The 24,318-nt window shown below is 37.0% G+C and overlaps 1 protein-coding gene and 1 long non-coding RNA gene across 6 annotated transcripts in view; both read left to right on the plus strand.

Annotated features, from left to right (window-relative positions):
• On the plus strand, positions 1–2,231 carry LOC131165310 (expansin-A4-like). Its single transcript, XM_058122971.1, has 3 exons — positions 1–286; positions 704–1,022; positions 1,606–2,231. The coding sequence occupies exons 1-3, from the start codon at positions 121–123 to the stop codon at positions 1,913–1,915; spliced, it is 795 nt and encodes a 264-aa protein (XP_057978954.1). The 5' UTR covers positions 1–120; the 3' UTR covers positions 1,916–2,231.
• Positions 2,232–3,935: 1,704 nt separating this feature from the next.
• LOC131165311 (uncharacterized) overlaps positions 3,936–24,318 on the plus strand; it is a 32,972-nt gene continuing 12,589 nt past the window's right edge. For 4 of the 5 annotated variants that reach the window (XR_009139536.1, XR_009139532.1, XR_009139533.1 and 1 more), the window contains exons 1-2: positions 3,936–4,348; positions 4,644–4,740. This is a non-coding gene — a long non-coding RNA (uncharacterized LOC131165311). The remainder of the gene's footprint in view (positions 4,349–4,643; positions 4,741–24,318) is intronic. The other variant, XR_009139535.1, reaches the window with a different exon arrangement.

Genomic DNA, 24,318 nt, shown 5'->3' on the forward strand with positions numbered 1-24,318 from the left:
TTCTCACTCATTTTCACACACCAGCTTCAACTCCATTCCTCATCTCTCTCTCTCTCTGTTAGTGTTTCTGCATCTGTGTGTGACAAATAGAGTAGTGTTGTGAAGAAGAAGAAGAAGACAATGGCTGCTGTGGGAGGTAGCACAGTAATGTGCCTTATTGTGTCTGTGATCTGGGTTTTGGCGTCGGTAGTGGTTGAGGCTCGAATTCCCGGGGTTTACACTGGCAGTGGGTGGGAGAATGCCCATGCAACATTCTATGGTGGCAGTGATGCTTCTGGCACCATGGGTATGTATAGAATCACACACACGCACACACACACACACACACACACATATATTCACCTTTAAATGTGACTCTTCTCTTATATATTTCCAATCCAATGTCTGAAAAATGCTTGATCGATATGATTTTGATCCATTTCGAGAAAATCAATTTTCCCAAGTACTCTCTTCTATTTCAACATTTTCCTTTGAAATTAAATGCAGAGTGTATGAATATGCATGAAACAGAGTTGTATTAGTATGTCATAAGCCATTTCAAACGCATTAATCCAAATGTATAGGGACAAAAATATCCCCTTGTGAACGCCTGCATTCCAGAAATCATCTACATTATAATGATTAATTAATCTCAACTCTGTCTCTCATTGTGTTCAATTAATTGAGTTTTTTTTTTTTAAATTTTATTTTGGTTGGTTGGTAGGGGGAGCATGTGGGTACGGAAACTTGTACAGCCAGGGATACGGAGTGCAGACGGCGGCGCTGAGCACGGCGCTGTTCAACGACGGGAAGAGCTGCGGGGCGTGCTTCGAGATAAAGTGCATTAACGACGGGAAGTGGTGCCACCCCGGGAGCCCCTCCATCTTCGTCACGGCCACCAACTTCTGCCCCCCAAACTATGCCCTCGCCTCCGACAACGGCGGCTGGTGCAACCCTCCCCGCCTCCATTTTGACCTCGCCATGCCCATGTTCCTCCAGATCGCCGAGTATCGCGCCGGCATCGTCCCCGTCACCCACCGCCGGTCAGCTCCCAGCTTGCCTTACATTTCTCTTTTTCTTGTTTTCGTTACTTTCCCTCCCTCCCTCTTCTCTGTTTCCGTCAAAACGGCGTCGTACCTGGGCTTACAAAGCCAAAACGCGTCGTCTTTTCTCCAGAATTTAGAGGATCCCAAACGCATGATTAAAATATGTCCACCGTGAAACTTTTGACTCTCCTTCTTTCATGCCAGTTATTTTTTTAATATTTAATTTTATAATTATTTTCATGTAAAAATATACAAAATTCAACTCTTCAATTTTTAAAAATTAAATTAAAATAATAAAAAGATAAGAACCGCCGGTAGCTTAGGTTAGGCAATCATTTTCAGATTCCAATCGTACGGTTGGAAACAAACCCAACAGGTGGGCCAGAAATCTAAGATCCGTAAGATAGTCCATCAATGTGAAAAGGTCTTCTAGACTAGCGGCTTTGACCTCACCGCTTCCCTTTCCGCGCGTGGATACCAGAACCCGTGTTACAGGCTATCATTCGCCTTTTTAGCTAAATTCCCAAACTACCCTCGATCTAACAATGGAATTTTTTTTTTTTAAAAAATTTGTCTGCAGGGTGCCGTGCAGAAAACCCGGAGGCATCAGATTCACGATCAACGGCAACCCGTACTTCAACCTAGTTCTGATCACCAACGTCGCGGGTGCAGGTGACATAATGAAGGCGAGCGTGAAAGGGTCGAGAACCGGCTGGATGGCCATGACCCGCAACTGGGGTCAGAACTGGCAGAGCAACGCCGTTCTGGTTGGGCAGTCACTCTCCTTCAGGGTCACCGGCAGCGACCACCGCACCTCCACCTCCTGGAACGTCGTCTCCTCCAACTGGGAGTTCGGAAAAACTTACGTCGGAAAAAATTTCAAGGTCTGAAAATTTTCCCGACCGCTTCAAAAATTTAAAATGCGGCGGTTTTGTAATTTTCGGTCTTACATTTTCCTGGAAAATGGACCAGGGAAAAGGAGAGAAAAAGTTGGGTGCGTTCGTTTTTGGGTTCGTTGGTTGTGTTGAGATTAACTAATTATTTATGAACTTTTCAGGAGACATAGAAAAAGAGAAACGTAAATAATTAGTGTTAAGATGGTAATATGTGGGGAGGCATACACGTGTATATTTTATTGGCCTTGTACGACGTCGTGTCGCTTTGTGCTAATTTCATTTAAATAATAAAGTTTGTACTTCATTTTAATTGGCTTAACTTCGTTCATATATGTTTTATTTTTATAAAGCAATTTATATATATATATATATATATATATAGTAATTAGTATGTAGAAGCTTATAAGTGCTTCATTCAGTAATAAGAAAAATGCAAAATATGAAAAGAAATGTACGTTTATTCTTGATTATTTTTGTAAATGTTAGTGATGGATCATTTTCGTTAATTATTTTGTCAATGAAACATTAAAATTAAAATTACAACTTGAATTTCAATCCTATTTCAACTTAAATTTACAAATAAAATGCAAGTTGTATTTGATTTGCATTCAAACCAAAATAAATATTTCAATTTCTAACTTACATTGACTAATATTTTTTCTTAGACAAAGCATCTAGTATTTAAATTATGTAAAAAAATATACTGAAGACGAAACTAATATAAACGCTAATATTAATGAGTTCAATATAGGCCAATGATCATAGATGAATATAAAATACACTTTAAATAAATAGATATGTATAAGTTCAAATTATATAAGAAATTTATGTTTTAAATTCAAAAATAAGTGATGTACATGTACTGATAGATTAATGAATTTAAAATGCATTTCAATTTACTTAACACACCCACCCATAAATATATTATTCAATTTGATTAGTATTTGTTTCTATTTGTTTTTTTTTTTAAGTGATTAATTTTGTAGGAAAGGCCAGTTTACTCTTCTTTTCGATAATAATTTGAAATTTAAAATTATCAAGCTTCTACTTGTCATTATTAAAAAATGGAGGAGACATTTACTTGTTAATTTTTCTTAACATTTTCAAAAATATAATGTGATCTCACAACAACTAAATGAAAGATTTTTTTAGTAATTTTATTTTCTTGTGTATTTTTAAATAAGAAATTAGGGTCTATTTGATTGAGAAAAATAACTTTCATTTTTTGTTTTAATTTTCTAAATAATTACAAAAAATTGAAATTGATTTTTTAATATTACAACATTTATATAAAAAGATGAATATTTTATATATCTATTTTTCTTGTGAAAATAGTTTTATTTTATATATCTATTTTTTAAATAATTACACAAATACCATTTTATTTTTTAATTTTAGAAATTTGTATAAAAAAGTTTAAAAATATATACTTTTAATATTTTTTCTATATTTTTGGATTAGTAGCATAAAACTCAAAAATTGAACTTTATTTATTTATTTATTTATTTATTTTGTAAATTGTAACAAAATATAATATAAAAAATTGTATTGAATTTATTTCTAATTGAAGCAAATAGAAATTGAAATCCCAAAATTTATAAACTCAAATATTACCTTGTATAGTTTTTGAAAAATTTTAAAATAAATTATTATTTTTTGTAATTGTTTTAAAATTTATAGATAAATTATTTGCACAATTAAACAAATTCTCAATAGAATTTTTAAAATATAAGCTAAAGGTTTTAAAACTAAATTAAAAGTATAAAAATAGAAAATACATTTTTTTATAATTAAAAGTAGCTTTTATGAACATCTATATTTGGGAGTTGATTTTTGCCAATTGAATATTAAAAAGCTTTCATATTATTATTATTATTATTATTATTATTATTATTATTATTATTGCATTTATAATGATGAATTACTATAATAATAGTTAGGACAAAAGATACTTGTGAGGTAAAAAAATTTATCTTTTTACAAAATATAAAGTGAGGTTTGTCTTTTTTGACAAATCTGAGAGGAGCTAATTGCATTTTTGACAAATCTGAGGAAAGATTAGAACATTTTAAAATAACATTTTAAATCCGATCAATCAAATCTGACAAATTTAAGAAGCTGTTTGTGCATTTTGATTTCCTCAGCTATCCGATTTTCAGTTAGTAGGACGTTTCTGCGCAATGCAGGCTCAACAAGGATTGAGCTTGTCCGAAGATCCATCGAGAAAAAAGAACAAAAGAAGAAAATTCCTAAAAGATCATCATGGCTGTTTCCGTCTCCCATCCTTCAATGATTCAATTCATATTTTGGAGTCATTCTTCTGTTATTCCGCCACTTGCCCGGTTCCCCAATTTCTCGTATCGTATATCATTTTTCTTTTTCTTCAGTATCGAACCCACCGATGGATGCGCCACTCATCGGAGGAAGGTTTTTCTTTTCCCATCGATTATTATTATTTTCCTTATGTTTTGGTTATGGTTTGAGCTTCTGTTACTTGTTTTTAAAATTTTATTTAATTTTATTTTCTGATATTTTTTGCATGAACAAACTAGCTAGATTATTTAACAGTAAGAACAAGCTGCTGCTTTTGATTGTCCCTTTTTTTATTTTTTATTTTTTGTCTTTTACTCCTTTGTTTTCAGGGTATATTTAAGCTAGCTTTTCTCAAATTGAAGAATTAGATTATTACATTTTCCATTAAATTTGGGTTGTGCTGTTTCAGATTGCCTAGCTCTTCAATCAGAGTCGGCAAGACAAACTAATGCGTGGCCCGGATGCCCTAATCGGGGAATTTGTGCCATTGAACGGGTTTGACCCAGGTCTCTCTCTCTCTCTCTCTCACACACACATACACACACACACACACAGAGATCTTAATAAAAGATCCACACCATTAACTAGGTGCTTTGATTTATATTAGGGTTGATGCTTGAAGTTTAGGAAACGGTGGAAGTCTTCATGTAAACTTTGGAATTAGTTTTTTTATCGGCAGAAAGAAAATTCAAAAGGGTACCGAAGGGGTGCCACCCATTTACAAGCAGGAGGGAGAAAAGTAAACTTTGGAATTCTTGATAAATAATCAAAGTAAAAATGGAATTGGAGCCCTATCAACCAAAAATTAAAGTATGAATACTTTTGTGGCTTAGAAATATTGGGAAATCACGTGGTAGAAGAAAACAAGGTCTTGTTTTGTTAGAATTTTCAATATCATTATCAATGATAATTGGATCGATTATGCAAGTTGAAGGAGAAACTTAAGATTTAATACATAGAGTTAAAGTAGGTTATGTAAAATGGAGGAGTGCTTCTGGTGTGTTGTATGATCGTAGAATGCCCTTACGTTCTAAAGGCAATCTTTATGGGTTGGCTGTGAAACCAACTATGCTATATTGATCTGAATGTTGTGCAGTTAAGAAACAACATGTCCAAATAGTAAAAGTTATCGAAATGAGAATGCTAAGGTGAATGAGTATATGATGTTAAAAAATAAATTAAGGAATGAACATATTTGCTGCAAGTTAGGTGTAGCTCTTGGAAAAGTAGAGCCGCTTTTTCTAGGGAACTTTGGGCATTTGAAGGAGTTGGTCTCGGTTTCTTCCTTCCTCTATTCCAGCAACAAATGAAAATAGGGGGTGTAGGATTGGAAATGACCTTTAGAAGATATGATAAGAGAGGGGTAGCTCAAATGGTTTGGGCATGTGAGAGAATTGATAGGCAGAGAATTTTGAAAATATTTGTATTTCTGTATATTGTTTTGTGTAGCATAGAAATTTATACTAATGTAATTACTACTGATTTCCTACTTTTATGTTGAACAATTCAAACTCCTACAGCTACACAATTTCAGTTACTCAGGATCGTATCTCCTCATTGTCACCCTCCTGATTTTCTGCTATGATCTCCTCCTGATTTGCTGCTATAATCTCAGCACTTCATGTGACTTGTATATTTTTCAATAACATAGGATACTTACCTTCCTGATCTTCAGCCTTGACTTCAGCTACAATTACTTGATCCTCTACACACCCCCTCAATCTGGAGGGTAGATCACGAACATTGAGATTGTTTTGAACTTGTTTGAATTTTTTTGATGGTAATGGTTTGGTAAGAGCATCGGCCAACTGATCTCTACTGGAAATGAATTGAACCACCAATTGTTTGCTGCAAACTTGATCTCTAACAAAGTGAAAATCTATTTTGATGTGTTTTGTTTTTGCACGAAACACAAGATTGGAGGTGACGTAAGTTACTTCAATATTGTCACACCATAGGATTGGAGCTTGTCTTAGAGGAAAACCAAGTTCAGATAAAACTGATTTGATCCATGTAATTTCGGCTGCTGTATTTGCTAGCGCCTTGTATTCAGCCTCAGTACTGCTTCAGCTGCCCAATCTGAGTCGGACTATACCTGCAATCTGAAATCCATAGCTTTGGTGATTAGTAAGCCTGTAGAAATTGAATGTTTAACATAGCGCAATATTCGCTTGACTGCGAGCCAGTGGGAATCAAGAGGCCTATGCATGAATTTGCTGACTTTGTGTATAGCAAATGCTAAATCAGGCCTTGTAAATGCTAGATATTGCATGCTGCTGGCAATACTTCGATAGAGACTTGCATCCTCAAAAGGTTTTCCATCTGTAAATTTAAGTTGACAATTAGAGGCCATAGGACTGCTGCAAGGTTTGGCCTTATCCATGTTGCTCCATTTAAGCAAGTCAACAATATACTTGCGCTGAGTTATATAAAGGCCATCAGGACATTGAAGTGCCTCTACACCAAGGAAGAAAGTCAGAGAACCCAAGTCTTTGACAGCAAATGTTTCCTTCAAGCAATTAATCACACTGTTGATTGCAGCTGAACTTGAACCCGTTATCAAGATATCGTCAACATAAACAATAAATTTCAAAAATAATTTTAAAATAAATATTTTAAAATAACATTTTAAATCCGATCAATCAAATATGACAAATTTAAGAAACTGCTTGTGCATTTTGATTTCCTCAGCTATCCGATTTTCAATGAGTAATACAAGTTTCTGCATAATGTTGGCTCAACAAGGATCGAGCTTGTCCGAAGATCCATTGAGAAAAAAGAATAAAAGAAAATTCCTAAAAGATCGTCATGGCTGTTTCCGTCTCCCATCCTTCAATGATTCAATTCATATTTTAGAGTCAGTCTTCTGTTATTCCGTCACTTGCCTAGTTCCCCAAATTCTCATATCGTATATCGTTTTTCTTTTTCTTCAGCATCGAGCCTACCGATGGATCATTGATGCACCACTCATCGAGGAAGGGTTTTTATTTTCCCATCGTTTATTATTATTATTTTCCTTATGTTTTGGTTATGGTTTGAGTTTTTGTTACTTGCTTTTTAAATTTTTAGTTATTTTTATTTTCTGATCTTTATGCATGAACAAACTAGCTAGATTATTTAACAGTAAGAACAAGCTGCTGCTTTTGATTGTCCCTTTTTTTATTTTTTATTTTTGGTCTTTTACTCCTTTGTTTTCATGGTATATTTAAGCTAGCTATTTAATACATTATAAATTAATTATAGTCTTTCGCTTGTTTTCTTAAATTGAAGAATTAGATTGTTACATTTTCCATTAAATTTTGGTTGTGCTGTTTGAGATTGCCCAGCTCTTCAATTAGAGTCAGCAGGACAAATTAATGCGTGGCCAGGATGCCCTAATCAGGGTGTTTGTGCCATTGAATGGATTTGACCCAGGTCTCTCTCTCTCTCTCCCTCGCTTTCTCTCTCTCTCTCTCTCACACACACACACACACACACAGAGATCATAAAAAGAAATCCACACCATTAACTAGGTGCTTTGATTTATATTAGGGTTGATGCTTGAAGTTTAAGAAATGGTGGGAGTCTTCATGTAAACTTTGGAATTAGGTTTTTGATTGGCAGAAAGAAAATTCAAAAGGGTACCAAGGGGGTGCCACCCATTTACAAGCAGGAGGGAGAAGAGAAGTAAACTTCTGAATTTTTGAATAAATAATTGAAGTAAATATGGAATTGGAGCCTTATCAACCAGATATTTAACTACGAATACTTTTGTGGCTTAGAAATATTGGAAAATCATGTGGTAGAAGAAAACAAGGCCTTGTTTTGTTAGAATTTTCAATATTACTATTAACAATACCTTCGATTGATTATGCAAGTTGAAGGAGAAATTGAAGATTTAATACATAGAGTTAAAGTAAGTTATGTAAAATGGAGGAGTGCTTCGGGTGTGTTGTATGATCGTAGAATGCCCTTAAATTTTAAAGGCAAGCTTTATGGGTTGGCTGTGAAACCAACTATGCTATATTGATCTGAATGTTGTGCAGTTAAGAAACATGTCCAAAAAGTAAAAGTTATCGAGATGAGAATGCTAAGGTGGATGAGTATATGATGTTAAAAGTTAAATTAAGGAATGAACATATTTGCTGTAAGTTAGGTGTAGTTCTTTTTAAAGATAAGATAAGGGAGGGGCAGCTCAAATGGTTTGGGCATGTGCAACATAGGTAGTGGCGGACCCACATATAATGATGTAACTCAGTGAAATTTTAAAGATGGAAAGGAATTTTTGGTAAACTAAAGGTTTATCCTCAGTGAAATTTTAAAATTGGAAAGGACTTTTTGGTGAATTAAAGGTTTATCCCACTAAAAATACTACTTTTCCCCCACTCTTGTGCCACTGAACTCTAACTAATGCATTTTTCAAATTTAAGAATCCAAACCATTTTTTATTAATTTCATCTTTACTGCTACTGTTTTGAGTTTTCAAGTTTTCTTTATTAAACATCCTTTTCAGCTTTGGTAGTGGTGGTCTGAATGAGTGCATGAGCTTTTTGAGGTTGGGGTGAAAAGGAGATGACCATTGTTGCTGAATATCAAAATGCAGCATGGAGCATTATTTGAATGTGTTTGGCCTAGCATTGTCTGCTAACCAATGTTGTAGAATCTGGACTCCATCCAAACTCCAAATCTCTGGTCCACAGGTGCTTTCAAGCTACTATTTCAAAATTAACTCATTATGGAGGGTAATAGAAGCTTGATTGAAGCTAGAGAGGTTATTTGGACAGAGTGCAGGTGGTGAATAGGTGATGGAAGGAGGAACCAAAATTTGGAAGGATAAATAGCTGATAACTCCCTCTACATTTAAGGTCATTTCTCCTCCAGTTGAACTGCACAATAATGCTGTAATCATGCATCTTATTGATATTGATTTGGCTTGGTGGTTGGTGAAGGAGGGTTTGATGAAGAAGGTTTTTCACTACTCATGAGGTGGAGATTATTTTCAGAACTCCAGTGAATTTTAAGGGACCTGATACTGATCAGGCTAGAGAATAAATCTGGGAACTATGACTGGAGAGCGGTAGGGTAGCAGTTCTATGCTTCACCATCAGAAAGGTTTGACCATGGTTTCCTCCTCCTGTCCTCCCCTTCCCAAAAATTTTGATCTTCATGAGGAGATTTAGTTGATTGTCGTTCTCTGAAGGTTTAAGGCTTGTGATTTGGTGTGCCTAAAGGACATCCTTCTGGTGTGTGTTATGTGCCATGTGGCATGAGGCCTCAAACAGTTTCTCATGTGCTTGTGGACTGTTATGGGCTGAGGAATTATGGGCTCATTTGGGTTTAACCATTTAAGTAAGAGACTCAAGAAGCCAAGAACTCAATCTTTGAGAGGATGAAGCTTAGATGTAGAAATCCTTGGCATCATTTAATGTTTGGGCTTTGGAGTTTTTGGTTTCAGTGCAATAAAGTATGTCATAAGCAGGAAGGGTGTTCTCCTAAGGATGCAATGTGAGTTTCACCCAACTTATTAGAGGAATTTAGAATCTTGTGTGTTGTTGAGATGAGCAGATGGTCTTTTAGGTGGAAGTGGCAGATGGTCTTTTAGGTGGAAGTGGCAGAGGCCTAGTGAAGGTTTTGTAGAGGAAAATTGTGATGGAACCTGGGACAAAAACAAGAAATCAGAGGGCAGACATGCAGTTGTGAGGAACGAAAGAAGGTAAGTGGCATCAGCTATGGCTGGAAGGGACCTTCTCCCTGGAGAATGGAGATGCTACAGCTGTAGAAGCCCTGTCTATAGATCTGTCAATTTGATGTTATGCCTAATTAAGCTTGAATTCAATTCTGATTCTTCTATTGTGATTCAGGAAGATAAAACGGGAAGCCATATATGAAATCAAAATGGCATGTGCAAACAGTGAAAGTATGGTGATAGTATGACTTTAAAAAAAAGGAAGGAAAGAAACCAAAGACAAAAAAAATCAAGGAGAAGGAAAAACAAACAATCCAGTTTCCTAACCAAAGAGGATAACTCAAGTTGTATTACTGACAACAGTGACAAGTGCATGTTACCGCCAATAGCACTTTCTCAACCACTTCTAATCACTCTAGGCATCCATTTGTCAACTAATGCTGTTTGTAAAAACAAAATGAAGATGTCTTTTTAACAAAATTAAGAACAATCTTTCACCATTTTGTATTGATGCTAGCAGTTATACACGAACAAAGCTACTTGAATTAGCATATTTACAAAAAAAAAATTTAGTTAAAAAAATCAAGCAGTGAGGAAAACTTAATAAGGTGAAGGGAAAATTAACATAGCTAATTAAGAACAGAAAAAGTTCTAGGCATTGAAGAAATTTATGGAATAACAGAAGAAAAGTAATATTTCCTGGAAATAAGAGAATGCCTTAGCAACGTAAGGACCTCACAGTAATATTCATGACTCTACAGCAGTTCTCCAAACCTTATTAGAAAGTGCACATTATTTGCTTAACATTATCAGGGCAATGTAAGCGTGACATTATGAGCATGGTTGTGAGGAAATTAATGCATACAATTTTTGTTTTCAAGAAAATCCTATTGGGGTAGGCTATTCCAGCCAAAGGAAAGAAAAAAAGGAAAAAATGGTTTTTGTTGAAATGAGAATTTTGAAGAGCACTAGGAGACAATGTATTCAAAAACTAGAAATATAGAATCCTAAGAAAACATGTAAATTGCTTCTTAAAGCTTTTTAAGGTAAGGTAACAAAATAAGAAAAGAGTATTGAGAAAACAAATAACAGAAGTGAGAGGTACTTGCATATGGTAAGTGGAGCCCGACGTTGCTCATGTCTAGGGGTGAGCATAATTCAGTTAAAAACGAATTAACCGAATTTAATTTATTCGGTTCGGTTCGGTTTTCATTTTCGTTGAATTTCGGTTTTCGGTTCGGTTTTTGGGTTCCGTTAATTCAGTTAACCCAATTAACTGAATAGCATAAATAATTATATATATTAAATATTAAAATATTTTATATATTATATATACTAAACTTTTATTTATTTATTTTATATATTATATATATTAATATTATATATATATATATTAAAAATCTATATTTTATATATATATTAAAATATTAAATTAGTTAAAATCGGTTAACTGATTTAACTGAAATTCGGTTTGGTCGGTTTTGACTTCGGTTAAATATGGAATCTCATTAACCGAACCGATTGAATGCTCACCCTACTCATTTCCTAACCAATGCATGGCTGTTGTCGAAAAGGAAGAAGAAGAAGATGATGATACTCGAGTAATTGAAGCTAAAACAGAAATTCCAAGTGACTTAGATGATGATGTCAATTTGAGAACCTGTTTAGTGCTTTGACATATGCTTTCTTCTCACAAGGTTAAAGAGCTAAAGGATTGGAGGCGGACCAACATCTTTCAAACTCAAGTGGTATGCCAAAAATAGCTTTGTACTTTGGTTATTGATCCTAGTAGTTGCACAAATGTAGCTTCTGAAGAAGCTGTGAAGAAGTTAAATTTGGAAGTTGAGCCTCATCCTAAATCATAGAAAATTTCTTGGTTGAATAATACCAACTTGAAGGTGTATGATCGCTGCTTACTTACCTTCAAGATTGGCTCCATTATGGAGATAGTAGAACGTGATACCCTTCCTCTCAAAATTTGTCATATTCTTTTGGGCCGACCATGGTTATTTGATAGGAAGGTGAAGCATGATGCATATTAGAATTTTTATTCCCTCTCCATTGACAAGAAGAAGTATAAGTTGATGCCATCACGAATTCTTCCACTCACCAAGTTAAAGCATACTGCTGGTTCCTTTCTTATGAAATGAGATGACTCTATTCATCTTGGTGGACTCTTGGTACTTTCCCTAGTTTGATGGAGTCGAGTTCTTTGTAGAAGGAGGGAATTGATGTAGGACAAGAAGTGGCTTATTGGATGAATCATTTCAACCCAATCAGGAGGCCTATGTCAAAGATAGGGAGAATGGTTTATTGGCCCCGAAACCCAAATGTGCTTAGTTGGTTAGTTGTTTTAAGTATGTGTTTGTAGTTTTCTTGTAATAGGATTATTTATGTCGGGGGCTTGTTTGTAGTAATTGTGTATTTTAGGGGTATGTTTGTAATGCAATGTAGTTTTAGGGGTATGTGTGTAATTTCATATGTTTAAAGGCTTTTTTATAAATAGTGTGTGAAAGCCATAATGCAGGCAGTTATTGATGAATTTGAATTGGAATTGAGCATGAGTTCCCCCTGTTATGTCCTCTCTTCTCCCTTCCCTTTGCTTCCTCTCTTCCATTCTTCTAAACTCTTCCATGGCTGCAGTGGAAGCGTGGTGGGCCCATAATTCACACGTCCTAGGATTGAAACTTGATACCAGATGATGCAAGGGCAGCATCAAGGTTCTGAAGCCATGGGAGAATTTAGAAGAAATAGAAGAAAGGAAAGGGAAGGGAGGAGAGAGGAGATACCAGGGGGGAACTCACGTTCAATTGCAATTCAAATTCACCAATAACTGCGTACATCATGGCTTTCACACACTATTTATAAGAAAGCCTTAAAACATACGAAATTACACACATACCCTAAAACTACATTGCATTACAAACATACCCCTAGAATACACAATTACTACAAACAAGCCCCCAACATAAATAATCCTATTACAAGAAAACTACAAACGCATACTTAAACAACTAACCAACTAAGCACATTTGGGTTTTAGATCCAATAAACCATTCACCCTATTCTTTGACATAGGCTTCCTAATTGGGTTGAAATGATCCATCAAAATATCTGCTTCTCGTCCTATCAGGATGGTTTTGTGAAGGCATTGTAAGACCGTTTTATTTTCTCCTTTGAAGGTAATCAGGTTTGTCAGGATGATAGGTCTAGAATCATCTGAATCGATAGTTTTGGATCGTTAGATTCACATGGTGAACTGATATTCTTAGCAACAATTCTATTGTTTTTAAATTCTCTGGTAAAGGTTTCAATCAATTTGGTGTGGAAATCGTATGAATTGCATCGCGAATCATAAGATTCTAACAACTATGCTCCCACCCATGTGCTTCCATGTATTTTGAGAACCTTTTCTTTTTATTTAGTAGAAATTATGTTATAAATATGGAGGGGGTGACTATTTTTTAGAAATAAGGATGTAGGGTAGGGATATTTTTAGGAAATATAAAATAGAGGTCAAACTTTTCATTTATTTGGGCAAAAAATAGATAATTGCTGTCATATAAGTAAGCTTTTTCCAGCTGGTCATCAAAATTATTTTTGAAATTGTGTATTAATTGGGTCACTGTCATCTTGTTGCTAGGCTCTAACTCTTTCATTTTTGTGGTTCTTTTCATTTTAATGGAAGTGTTGGTTTGATTTATGGAGTGTGAAATTGGTAGTGTAAGAGTTATGGCAAAGGGAGGTATTTTGTAACCTTTTTGGATGATTATTCAAGAATGATTTGGTTATATTTATTAAAAGATCGTTCTGAGTTATTTCATGTATTTAGTGCCTTGTGCTCTAAAATAACGACTCAATTCGGCTTGCCAGTTCAAATACTTCGAAGTGATAATGCTAAAAATTTTTTTAGTGCACAATTCACTACTTATATGACTCAGTTTGGTATTGTTCATCAATCATCATGTGCCCACACTCCTCAACAAAATGGGGTTGTAGAGAGGAAAAAACATCTTCTTGAAATCACTCGCACCTTACTTTATCAAATGCATGTACCAAAGTGTTTTGGAGTGATGCTGTACTTACTGCTTGTTATTTGATCAATAGAATGCCATCCTCTGTTTTTGGTGGTAAAATTCCCTACTCCATTCTCTTTCCTAATTCACCTTTATTATCTCTTCCTCCTCGTATATTTGGCTGTGTCCTTTGTTCATCAACTAACTTATGGGATGGATAAGTTGGATCCTTGTGGTATAATATGCATCTTTCTCGGCTACTCATATAATTAAAAGGGATATCGTTGTTATAGTCCTATGTTGCATCGCTTCTTTGTTTCTGCCGATGTTGCCTTCTTTGAGTCTACCCCTTACTACACCTAGTCACTAAGAGCTTTTGAGCTTAGTGAGTCTCTTCCTTGCCAAATATTCCAAATTCTATGTCGCTGTCCTTTCCTATCCAACCATCTGAGTCTCCATGTAGTTTGAGTCCTTCTCATTGTCTTGATCATCCTAATTTCTAGGAGCATTCACGACTTCAGCTTCAAGGAATAGAGGCCCCTCTAGCTTCTATTACCACGCCTTTGGTTTCCTCGTCTAATGATCATACTTCCCATGATGTTGATTCTCTTATTGCTGTTCGCAAAGGTAAACACACATGTACTCAACATCCCATTTCCAACTTTGTTATGACTCCTTATCACCCTTCTATTATTGTTTTGTTACTGCTTTATCATCTACTATCCTTTCTAAATTTGTTTAAGAAGCCTTAGCCTGTTTTGGGTTAAGGGATGCTATGGTTGAAGAGATGAATTCTTTACGTGACAAAGTAATTGGGACTTGGTACCTCTTCCTCCTAACAAGTCTGTGGTTGGTTGTCACAGCCTCACAAGGTTTACACTGTGAAAGTCAACCCTGATGGTTTTGTGACTTGTCTAAGGGCCTATCTTGTTGCAAAGGGATACACTCAGGTGTATGGTATGGATTATTCTGATACTTTTTCTCTGGTTGTCAAATTTACATCAGTATGTCTGTTCATCTCCTTGGCTACTACTTGTCACTAGCCTCTGCATCAATTGGATGTGAAAAATGTCTTCTTACTTGATGACCTTAAGGAGGAGGTTTGTAGAAACCTGGATAATTATAGAAATTAAATAATATAGAGATGAGGGTGTGTGTCTCGTCGACGAGAGTTTATCGAGGGGTTGTTTTTGGGGCCTGAAACTCATCGACGAGGGTTAGGTATTCGTTGACGAGGCCACGTGGCGAAGGGTCTACAAATAGCAGAAAACGACGGTTCAGCGAAGAAATTTATTTTCTCTCAGTTCTCTCTCTCTCTCTCTCTCTCTCTCCTGCTCGGCCCTCCCTCCTTCTCTCTACATTTCTAGCTCCATTTCTCCCTGTTTCGATGATCAGAAGCCGCCACGTTGATCTTGGGGAAATTCTCTACAAGTCTGCTGGAGTAGATTGTTGGTTTGAGCAATTTGGGCACCATCCCAAAATCAGGGTAAGTAGATTATTTAGGTATTTTTAGTATTAGCAGGCTTATTTGAGTTCAAATTTTGTATTATATGAGAATCTACTAGAGTTTTGTGGAATAAAACTAGGGAATTATATTTTCAAGGATAAGGTGTTTTGGGACCCTGCAGGCATGGTCTGAGGACCCCAGTGGATATTCTTCCAGGAGTTCAGGTAAATTATAGTTTAGAAAATTACGAGTATGAAGGTTCGGGAAGTTTAGTTGGTTTATTGTTAATAGGATTATATGCATTATTTTAGGATTTTGGGGATAGTATGTCGTGAGCATGAGAATAGAGTTGGAGGCGAGCCTCCCAGCCAGTTAGGTAAGGGAAATATGCTATGCTAGAAATGTTAGAATATTTATTTATAAATTATATGTTTTCCAGATTAGTATTCAGATCATAAATTATTCGTATATCAGAAAATATAGTAGCAGTAGATATTTATGTAGTTGTGTGGCATGAGACAGTATTAGACCAATATATGAAATATACGGTTTCCAGATTATTATGTTTTATGGTATCTAAGTAGAAATATGTTTATGAGACCTTATCGGAACAATACAGAAACAATCTAGTTTTCAGATTGATATGATTTATATTATTACGCAGAGATATGTATTATCAGATTTACATGAGTATGCAGATAGATATTTTACAGCATATGTAGATTACCATGATTTTCCAAAATACTAAAACCATGACACTATGTTATTACAGTTTATACAACTCATACAGTATTTTTGGATCAGTTTCCGGTGTTATGGTTATTTTCCATGACACTATGGTATTACAGTTTACATAGTACAAATATTACAATATATTCAGGATTAGCTTTCAGTGTTATGGTTATTTTGGAATCACGATGAAACAGTAAGATAATTATGTATATCAGTATTATATAGTATCAGACTCTGATGAATTAGTTCAGTAAATATTTAGTTATCAGAGTATGGTACTATTGCTATTACAAGATCAGAGTGCAACCACACATCTTAGATAGTGCGTGGAAGGTTTCTGTCAACCGTGCTTGGAGGGATTGCAGACTCCCCATAAGACTGGGTTGAGGTGGCCGGTTTGACGAGGTAGTTACCAGTTTCGTGCCTGGGAGGGTTGCAGTTTGGCCGGACTAAGGATTGGTAGAGTTATAGTTGACTTACCTTGTAGGCCAACCAGGATTAAGTCGCCTACGGACCGCACAACCCTGTCATGAGGGGTTAAATCATGACGTACAGTTTTCCAGGGTAAACATCACAGTTATGTATATGTATACAGATTTATAGAATATTAGCATATATATATTATGATACTAGAAGTATGAAAAAATAGAATACTCAGATATTACAGTTATACTTTAAACTATGATAGACGCAAGTTTTAGATATTTTCAATATAGTATTTATGAAACTCAGTCGCCATAGACTAGTAATAGCCTATTTCCTCTTACTGAGTGTTGTCTCATCCTAGTGATTTAATATTTTTTAGGTGATCCAGTTAGGCGAGTGGATCAAACTTGTAGATAGAGGAGGCAAGTAAACTGTCCTATTTGCTGGGTAAGTGTATACAGGAGATAGTATTTTTGAGTAGATGATACTGGGGTGATGTGTATATGATTGTATGGTTGGGATGAGTACTAAAATTCTGGTATTGTTTATATGGGTGAACAATTTTTATGTTTTTCCGTTGCATAGGTGTGTGATATAATCAGGTTTTCCTCAATGCTCTCTTGGGGTCTGAGATGTTATAGGAGATTATACAGGAGTGTCATAATGTTATATTGTGCAGTTTATTTTATAGAAAAAAAAATGGTATAGATTTTCGGGTCGTTACAATTTGGTATTAGAGCCTAGGTTGTTAGGTTCTGCAGACTCTAGAGTACAACGGAAAACAATACCAGAATATAGGAATGAAATTTTAAGGAGAGTGGAACAGGATATCTGTGAGTTGATGTTGGGGAATTAGGATGAGAATTTAGGGTTCTGTTTTGCGGTCTGGAGGTAGAATTTCAGGGTGGTTTCTGTGGTTTTCTTGGGGTGACGATTTCAGGAAAACCATAGTAAACTATCGTCAATTTCTATTTCCATATGGTAGATAGGATTAGGCCTTAAATTAGTGATAGGAAGTGTGGGGTATTTTAGATAGAATAGTATTATAAGGTTTGAATTCTCAGGATAATTTGATGTTATTGCAAGATGGATCCAGAAGGTAGTAACGCCCATGCTAGTGGCGACGATGGAGTAGGGCCTTTTGGTGCAAGAGGCGGGGAATCAGATGCTGTTTTATGCAGCGTAGTTCAGCAGGTCACGACTGAGATTACCCGGAGCTCTAGGGAGCTGGGAGGTCCATCTACAGTTCTGGGATGCACGATAGAGAAATTCACAAAGATGAATCCTCAGCGTTTTTAGGAGGAGCCGATCCTGTAGCTGTTGAGAACTGGATGGAGGAAATCGAGAAAATACTTATAGTGCTCCAATGCACCAATGAGCAGCGGGTTCTTTATGCCTCATATAAGCTGATAGGCGAGGCTGAGAGATGGTGGGTAGCTACAAAGTTGTTGGAGGAATAGAGGCCTATGCTCGTGGATATGACTTGGAGCAGATTCAGGGAGATATTTTTCGATAGATATTTTCCCGCCACAGTTAGAGAGGCTAAAGTACAAGAATTTCTGAGCCTGTCTCAGGGAGCGATGACGGTCCAGCAGTACGCGGCGAGATTCATTGAGTTGTCGCGCTTCTGCCCTTGTATTGTTCTAGATGAAGTTTTTGAGAGGAATTTGAGGCGAGATATATACAGACATGTGGTAGTATTAAAGATACAGGATTTCTTTGAGCTGGTTGACAGAGCCACGGTAGCAGAGGAGAGTGCGCAGGGAGATATAGGAGGATCGAGCCAGAGGAAGAGGCCCACACTTCCGGATTTTTAGACTGGATCTAGTCGGGGTCCATGGAGAGGAGGCGGTACTGGTGGGGGTCAGAAGAAGATGACAGGACATAGTGGATATCAGGGGGGGCAGATTTATCCTACTAGCCCCAAGTGTGGATGGAGACATCCGGGCGAGTGCCAGTTAAGTGAGAATGTCTGTTATCGATGTGGAAGACTTGGTCATATGACTTGATCATGTTGGGGACCACCGATTTATGCACCAGCTCCCAGACCGGGTTGGGGTGGACGACAGTAGGCGCCTCGTGGAGGCCAGCAGAGGAACACTGTACCGGCGAGAATCTATGCATTGACGCCGGGAGATGCTGAGACTTTTGGAGACGTTGTTATAGGTATACTTACTATTTTTTCATATAAAGTAATTGTTTTGTTTGACATAGGTGCCACCCACTCTTTTGTATCGTTGGGGTATGTTAAAGTGGCTGGGATAGGAGCACAATTGTTAGATGTTGAGTTGTTGGTATCCACGCCGATTAGATCTATTGTGAGGTGTAGGAGAGTACTTAGAAATTTTCTAGTGGCCATTCAGGGAAAAGTGCTACCAGCTAATCTTGTGATACTAGATATGGAGGGATTTGATATGGCAGCTAATCACGTCAGCATAGATTGCTATCAGAAAGAAGTGATTTTTAGACCGCCAGGTGAATAAAAATATAGATTTGTGGGTTCACGTGTGCGCAACTCGCCACAACTTGTGTCGGCTATTTAGGTAAGGCGACTGATTCAGGGTGGATGCCAAGGATATGTAGCTTACATAAAAGAGCTGCCAAAGGAAGAACTGAAATAGACCGACATTCCAGTGGTTAGAGAATTTCCAGATGTCTTTCCAAAAGAGTTAGCTGGCTTACCACCAGATCGAAAGATCAGTTGCAAGAATTGTTGGATAAAGGGTTTATCAGATCTGGCGTGTCGCCCTGGGGAGCACCAGTCTTGTTGGTGAAAAAGAAAGATGGGACCATGAGAATGTGTATGGATTATAGGGAGATAAACAAATTAACAGTCAAGAATAAACATCCTCTTCTCAGGATTGATGACTTATTTGATCAGCTCCAGGGGACCCAGGTCTACTCTAAAATTGACCTTAGGTCAGGTTATCACCAGGTGAAAGTCAAGGCAGAGGACGTATCAAAGGCAGCATTCCGAACCTGATACGGGCACTACGAGTTCCTGGTAATGCCATTCGGGTTGACTAATGCACCAGCAGTATTTATGGATCTTATGAATCGGGTGTTCCATCAATACTTGGACCAGTTCGTTGTGATTTTTATAGATGATATACTGGTTTACTCGAGGAGTTTTGAGAAGCATGAACATCATTTGAGGCGGGTATTGCAGGTATTAAGAGAAAAGAAGCTTTATGCGAAGTTGAAGAAATGTGAATTCTGGTTGAGGCAGGTTACTTTCCTCGAGCATGTGATCTCCAGGGACGGTATATCAATTGACCCGAGTAAAATTGAGGCAGTGGTGAGTTGGGTAAGATCAGGAAATGTTCAAGAGGTCAAAAGCTTCCTAGGTCTGGAAGGGTACTACCATCGTTTCGTGGATAACTTCTCCAGATTATCAGGTCCACTGACACGACTCATGAGAAAGAACGTGAAATTTGATTGGACCGATGGACGTGAACAAAGCTTCTAGGAATTAAAGCGGCGGTTGGTTTCTGCATCGGTACTGTTTATTCCATCAGGGGAGGATGTATTTGTGATACACAGTGATGCATCTTTGAAGGGATGCGGATGTGCGTTAATGCAGCATGGATGAGTCATTGCCTGCGCATCGAGACAACTTAAAGAGTATGAAAATAATTACCTTGTGCACAACCTACCTAGAGTTAGCAGCAGTGATGTATGCTATGAAGATATGGAGACACTATCTTTATAGTGGGAAATGTGAGATTTTCACTAATCATAAAAGTTTAAAATATTTCTTCACCCAGAAAGATTTGAATATGCGGTAGAAAAAGATGGTTGGAGCTTATCAAGGATTATGATTGTACTATTAGCTACCACCTAGGGAAAGCAAATGTGGTGGCTAATGCATTGAGTAGGAAAACAGCAGGAGCTGCGGTGTCACCAGTGGAGATTCAGCACCTTATCTAGATGGATTTGGAGAGGTTAGGCGTGGAATTGATAGAGGATGATCGCCAGACATTTATTGCCAACCTGGTGTTACAACCTACATTGTAAGAAATGATTAAAGTTGCCTAGAGAACTGATCTAGAACTAGTAGAGTTGATAGAGAAAGTGCAAGACGGGCAAGAGGAAGAGTTCAGTATATCAGATGACGAAGCCCTGCGGTTTTGTACCAGATTATGTGTTCTTGCGGATGTTAAGATTATGAGGACTATTTTAGAGGAGACACACAGATCCCTATACACCGTGCATCTAAGTAGTACTAAAATGTATCGGGATCTACGAGAATCCTTCTGGTGGAGCGGCACGAAGAAGGAGATTGCTGAATTCATAAAGCAGTGCTTGATGTGTCAGCAGATAAAGGCTGAGCACCAGAGACCCGTAGGGCAGTTGTAACCACTCTATATCCCTGAGTGGAAATGAGATCACGTCTCCATGGATTTTGTAATAGGGCCACCACTAGCGCAACAGGGACAAAACACTATTTGGGTGGTCATAGATCGACTGATGAAGACCGCTCACTTCATCCCTATCAAAGTTAACTATTCTATGGATAGGCTAGTAGAGTTGTACATTTAGGAGATAGTGCGCTCCCATGGTGTGCTAGTATCCATAGTCTCTGACCAAGATTCCCGATTTACATCACGGTTTTGGAAGAGCTTTTAGGAGGCTATGAGATCACAGTTAGCATTCAACACCGCTTTTCATCCTCAGACTGATGGGCAGACAGAGAGAACAATTCAAATACTTGAGGATATGCTGCGTGCATGTGTGCTGGATTTCGGGGGTAGTTGGACTCAATATTTGCCATTGGTCGAGTTTGCGTACAATAATAGTTATCAGTCCAGCATCAGGATGACATCTTACAAGGCTTTATATGGTAGGAGGTGCCGTTCTCCATTATACTAAGATGAAGTGGGAGAAAGACGAGTTTTGCGACTAGAGTTGGTGTAGCAGGCGTGCGATAAAGTCCGACTTATTAAAGATAGAATCAGTGCAGCTCAGAATTGGTAGAAAAGTTACGCAGATACTCGTCGTCGGGAGTTAGAATTTGACATAGGAGATCGGGTATTTTTAAAGGTAGCTACACTGAAAGGAGTTATGAGATTCGGGAAAAAGGGTAAGCTGAGCTTTAGGTACATTGACCCATTTGAGATACTTGAGAGAGTGGGGTTAGTTGCCTACAGGCTAGTTCTGCCACCAGCTCTATCTAGAATTCACGACGTATTTCATGTTTCCATGTTGAGGAAATACGTCCTAAACCCTTCCCACGTGATCAGTTATGCAAAGATAGAGCTCAGAGATTCACTAGCATATGAGAAAGTACCAATATAGATCTTAGACAGGAAAGAACAGGAATTGTGTACCAAGAAAATTCAGTTAGTGAAAGTTCTGTGGAAAAATCATGCCATAGAAGAAGTTTCATGGGAACTTGAAGAAGAGATCAGACAGAAATACCCACACTTGTTTTGTAGGATACAGTAATAGTTAGTGTTGTTCAGGTAACGATAATTCTATTTTATTTAGTACAAAGTGAAGAATGTATAGTTGTATTTTAGATTATAGGGTAGGTAGTGTTTTGGTTTTGGGAGAATTTTCTTTTATGAGTATATTTGTATTCTCCTAGAACTGCTTATGTAACCACGGTATTCCTCCGCTATAGGTGAGGGTAATTAATAAAATAAGTAGCCAATTTTCCTCAATGGATGGTGTTCAATACAGATAGCAAATTTCGAGGACAAAATTTTATAAGGAGGGGGGGAATATAGTAACTCGGATAATTATAGAAATTAAATAATATAAAGATGAGAGGAAAAATGAAATTTTAAAGGGGGACGCAGCAGGGCCTCGTCGATGAACAGTCTTCTTGGGCTCGTTGATGAGGATGCATGTTTCGTCGACGAGAGTTTACCGAGGGGCTTTTTTTGCGCCTGAAACTCGTCGATGAGGTGACGTGGCTCGTTAACGAGGCCACGTGGCAAGGTCTATAAATAGCAGAAAACGACGGTTCAGCGAGGAAATTTATTCTCTCAGTTCTCTCTCTCTCCTGCTTGGCCCTCCCTCCTCTCTATGTTTCTGGCTCCATTGCCCCCTGTTTCGACGATCAGAAACTGCCACGTTGATCTTGGGGAGATTCTTTACAAGTCTGCTGGAGTAGATTGTTGGTTTGAGCAATTTGGGCATCATCCCAAAATCGGAGTAAGTAGATTATTTAGGTATTTTCAGTATTAACAAGCTTATTTGAGTCCATATTTTGTATTATATGAGGATCTGCTGGAGTTTTGTGGAATAAAACTAGGGAATTATATTTTTAGGGATAGGGTGTTTTGGGACCCTGCCGGCATGGTCTGAGGACCCCAGTGGATATTCTTCCAGGAGTTCAAGTAAATTATAATATAGAAAATTACGAGTATGAAGGTTCGGGAAGTTTAGTTGATTTATTGAAAATAGGATTATATGCATTATTTCAGGATTTTGGGGATAGTACGCCGTGAGCGTGAGAATAGAGTTGGAGGCGAGCCTCCCAACCAGTTAGGTAAGGGAAATATGCTATGCTAGAAATATTAGAATATTTATTTATAAATTATATGTTTTCCTGATTAGTATTCTGATAAGAAATTATTCGTATATCAAAAAATACAGTAGCAGTATTTGAGATATTTAAGTAGTTGTGTGGCATGAGACAGAATTAGGCCAATATATGAAATATACGGTTTCTAGATTATTATTTATTATCGTATCTAAGCAGAAATATGTTTTTGAGACCTTATCAGAACAGTACAGAAATAATCTAGTTTTCAGATTGATATGATTTATATTATTACGCAGAGATATGTATTATCAGATTTTACGAGAGTATGAATTACAGTGTTTATACAGATAGATATTTTACAGCATATGTAGATTACCATGATTTTCCAAAATACTAAAACCATAACACTATGTTATTACATTTTATACAACTCAGATAATACAGTATTTTCGGATTAGTTTCCGGTGTTATGGTTATTTTCCATGACACTATGGTATTACAGTTTACATAGTACAGATATTACAGTATATTTAGGATTAGCTTTCAGTCTTATGGTTATTTTGGAATCATGATGAAACAGCAAGATAATTATGTATATCAGTATTATATAGTATCAGATCCTGATGAATTAGTTCAGTAAATATTTAGTTATCAGAGCACAGCGCCGTTGCTAGTACAAGATCAAAGTGCAACCACACATCTTAGATAGTGTGTGGAAGGTTTCCGTCAATTGTGCCTGGAGGGATTGCAGACTCCCCATAAGACTGGGTTGAGGTGGCCGGTTTGACGAGGTAGTTACCAGTTCCGTGCCTAGGAGAGGTTGCAGTTTGGTCGGGCTGAGGATTGGTAGAGTTACAGTTGACTTACCCACTAGGCCAACCAGGATTAAGTCTCACCTACGGGTCGCACAACCCTGTCATAAGGGGTTAAATCATGACGTACAGTTTTTCAGGGTAAACATCATAGTTATGTATATGTATACAGATTTACAGAATATCAACAGATATAGTATGATACTAGAAATATGAAAAAGTAGAAACTCAGATATTACAGTTATACTTTAAATTATGATATATGCAAATTATGCTGTATATTGATTTACCAGCTTTTACTGTTTCAGATATTGTCAGTATGGTATTTATGAAACTTAATCGCCACACACTAGTAATAGCATATTTCCTCTTACTGAGCGTTGTCGGGGTATCATAATGTTATATTTTGCTGTTTATTTTATAAAAAAAAAAAAATGGTATAGATTTTTGGGTCGTTACAAGGTTCATATGGAGCAACTACCTAGGTTTG

This window comes from Malania oleifera, chromosome 10 (genome assembly GCF_029873635.1).
Source record: "Malania oleifera isolate guangnan ecotype guangnan chromosome 10, ASM2987363v1, whole genome shotgun sequence".
NCBI lineage: Eukaryota > Viridiplantae > Streptophyta > Magnoliopsida > Santalales > Ximeniaceae > Malania > Malania oleifera.

Bases quoted from the DNA above. Each gene is read 5' to 3' on its own strand.
- LOC131165310 (XM_058122971.1), top strand. From the start codon at position 121: ATGGCTGCTGTGGGAGGTAGCACAGTAATGTGCCTTATTGTGTCTGTG. The intron at 287-703 runs GTATGTATAGAA...GTTGGTTGGTAG, and splicing joins TGATGCTTCTGGCACCATGG to GGGGAGCATGTGGGTACGGA. The intron at 1,023-1,605 runs GTCAGCTCCCAG...ATTTGTCTGCAG, and splicing joins GTCCCCGTCACCCACCGCCG to GGTGCCGTGCAGAAAACCCG.